This window comes from Austrofundulus limnaeus, unplaced genomic scaffold (assembly GCF_001266775.1).
Source record: "Austrofundulus limnaeus strain Quisiro unplaced genomic scaffold, Austrofundulus_limnaeus-1.0 Scaffold374, whole genome shotgun sequence".
In the NCBI taxonomy this organism is placed as follows: domain Eukaryota; kingdom Metazoa; phylum Chordata; class Actinopteri; order Cyprinodontiformes; family Rivulidae; genus Austrofundulus; species Austrofundulus limnaeus.
Window position 1 is genome coordinate 440,272 of NW_013952776.1, and position 2,067 is coordinate 442,338.

The window sequence follows — 2,067 nt, forward strand, 5'->3', positions numbered from 1 at the left end:
GGTGTGCTGCCTTGTGTTTTCTCAACACATATCTTCTAATCTTGCTTTCAATCTTTCTCATTACATTTCACTTTTTTCTTTCTCTTTCTTTTTCTCCTATTAAAAAAAGACACTGATGATGAAGAAGCTAAGATACTAATATTCAGATATTCAGTTCTGCTTTCTACTGAAGTGGCAAAAAAAAGACATCATATCCGGGGTGTGACCAGGGTTTAAATGTAAGAACATGTGATTCGGGGCCATTTTGTCTTGATCTCTTAGGCAGGGTTGCACAGCACTGAGATGTAATAAACTTTATTTGTTTGTGAATAAACATTAAAGGCTGAGTACCGAACCTGTTTTCGCCACCTGATTTAGGTTCTTGTTAAAATAAAATACCCATTCCAGGTTGGGAATGAGACTACATCAAGCTAAGGAGCTCAAATATCTGGGACTCTTGTTATTGAGTGATTGGATGATCAACAAATCAGGACCTCATCCTTGCTTTGAGGTGTTGTGGTGAAGAAAGAGTTGAGCCAAAAGGCAAAGCTCTCAGTTTACTGGTCCGTCTGCAGTACATTCCAACTGKGTAAAACCTTGGGATTGCTCAGGTGGAGCTGCAGAACTGAGGACAGGGAGGTCTGGATTTCTCTCCAAGACCTGTTGATCACTTGTACTTGACCATATCCCTGGAATTATCTGCTCAACATTTCTTTTGTTATAATTTGATTTAAAAAAATCAATGAGTTGGGGTTTTCCAGTCACATTTATCTTGCATGACATGAAGGAACTGAAGTACCCAGAAATCCTCCCAGGACTAGCCTTAAGCCCCTGCTTAAGGACCCTTAGGACCCTCCATAGATGTTAGGTGAGTTAGATGATTTTTTTGACTGATTTATGCAGAGAAAAACATTAATCAAACTAAAAACCACTTGAACGTAATAAAAAATTAGAAGAATCAGTAAGATTTTCATACTTTTGCATGTTTTTCCATCAGGTCTGAGTGTGAAGCCTTCTCTACATTTACACACACAGCTGCTGTCTGTGCTCAGGAACTCCTGCTCACATCCATGGCTGCCATCGGCGCAGGGGTCCAACTCTGGAAGGAAAACYTCATTTTAYATCCAGTCCCATCACCAGAACACAGACGACTCKAAAGCTCTTACTGCTGCAGGTCTTGTTGTCCGGGTTGAGCCTGTAGCCCTTGTTGCACCTGCAGATGTAGGACTCTGGAACGCTGACACAGTTCTGCTCACAGCCGTGGTTTCCCAGGTCACAGTAATCTATTCCTGAGGACGGTCACTGGAATTAATATCTGAACTGTCACTGCAGCTGGAGCAGGATTTAACACGATTCTGCACCGCTGCTAAAAGCCAAACGTGGAAAATAACGTGTCCGTATCTGTGTGTGTTTGTTAGCAAAATATCTCATCAACAACAGGTTAAATTTGATCGAAACCTGCGGAAATACAGTATATAGGCTGGTGCAACTGATAAATAAATATAACTATATATAGCTATAAACTCTTTCAAGGAATGCTTGGCATTTCCTCATATATACTGTGTATTTGGTTAACAAAAGCAAACAGTCTGACGTAGACTTGTGAACTGTTGACGTGTCGTTGGCTGTAAATGTTACTGAGCAGCTATGTGACAACCTGCAGACATCTACATGATGATTGCAGCAGCACACATTTCTCAGGAAATCTGCCCTGTTTTTCTCTCTGTTAACGTTCACCAGAGGAACAAAACAAAACTTTTCCATCTGTGGGAGGACAGAGAGTCAGCAGTGGGAGGGCTGCCGGTTGTCGGTTCAGCTGCACAGACAGAGAAATTACACCTTTGTGAAACCGCTGCTCACAGGAGTCATGGCACACAAGTATTTTTTTACCTGATCAGAATAAAGTTCATTATTCAATAATAAATCTGATTTTTTTTTGTCTACTTAGAAATATTACTATGGATTAGTCTTTTGTCTATGTAATCTTTGTCTACAGCTCAGTTTCTGGGACTAAGAATGAGGATTATGACTCAGTTTTATGACAAAACATTATGCTATATATATACTGTACATAGTAGTATGTCCTTT

The 2,067-nt window shown here is 40.3% G+C and overlaps 1 protein-coding gene across 1 annotated transcript in view; it reads right to left on the minus strand.

Annotated features, from left to right (window-relative positions):
- LOC106528360 (matrilin-2) overlaps window positions 1–2,067 on the minus strand; it is a gene marked incomplete in the record, with an annotated part of 19,803 nt that overhangs the window by 10,742 nt on the left and 6,994 nt on the right. The window contains 2 exon segments of the mRNA XM_014023506.1: window positions 956–1,078; window positions 1,146–1,268. Coding sequence (XP_013878960.1) covers window positions 956–1,078; window positions 1,146–1,268 — 246 coding nt within the window.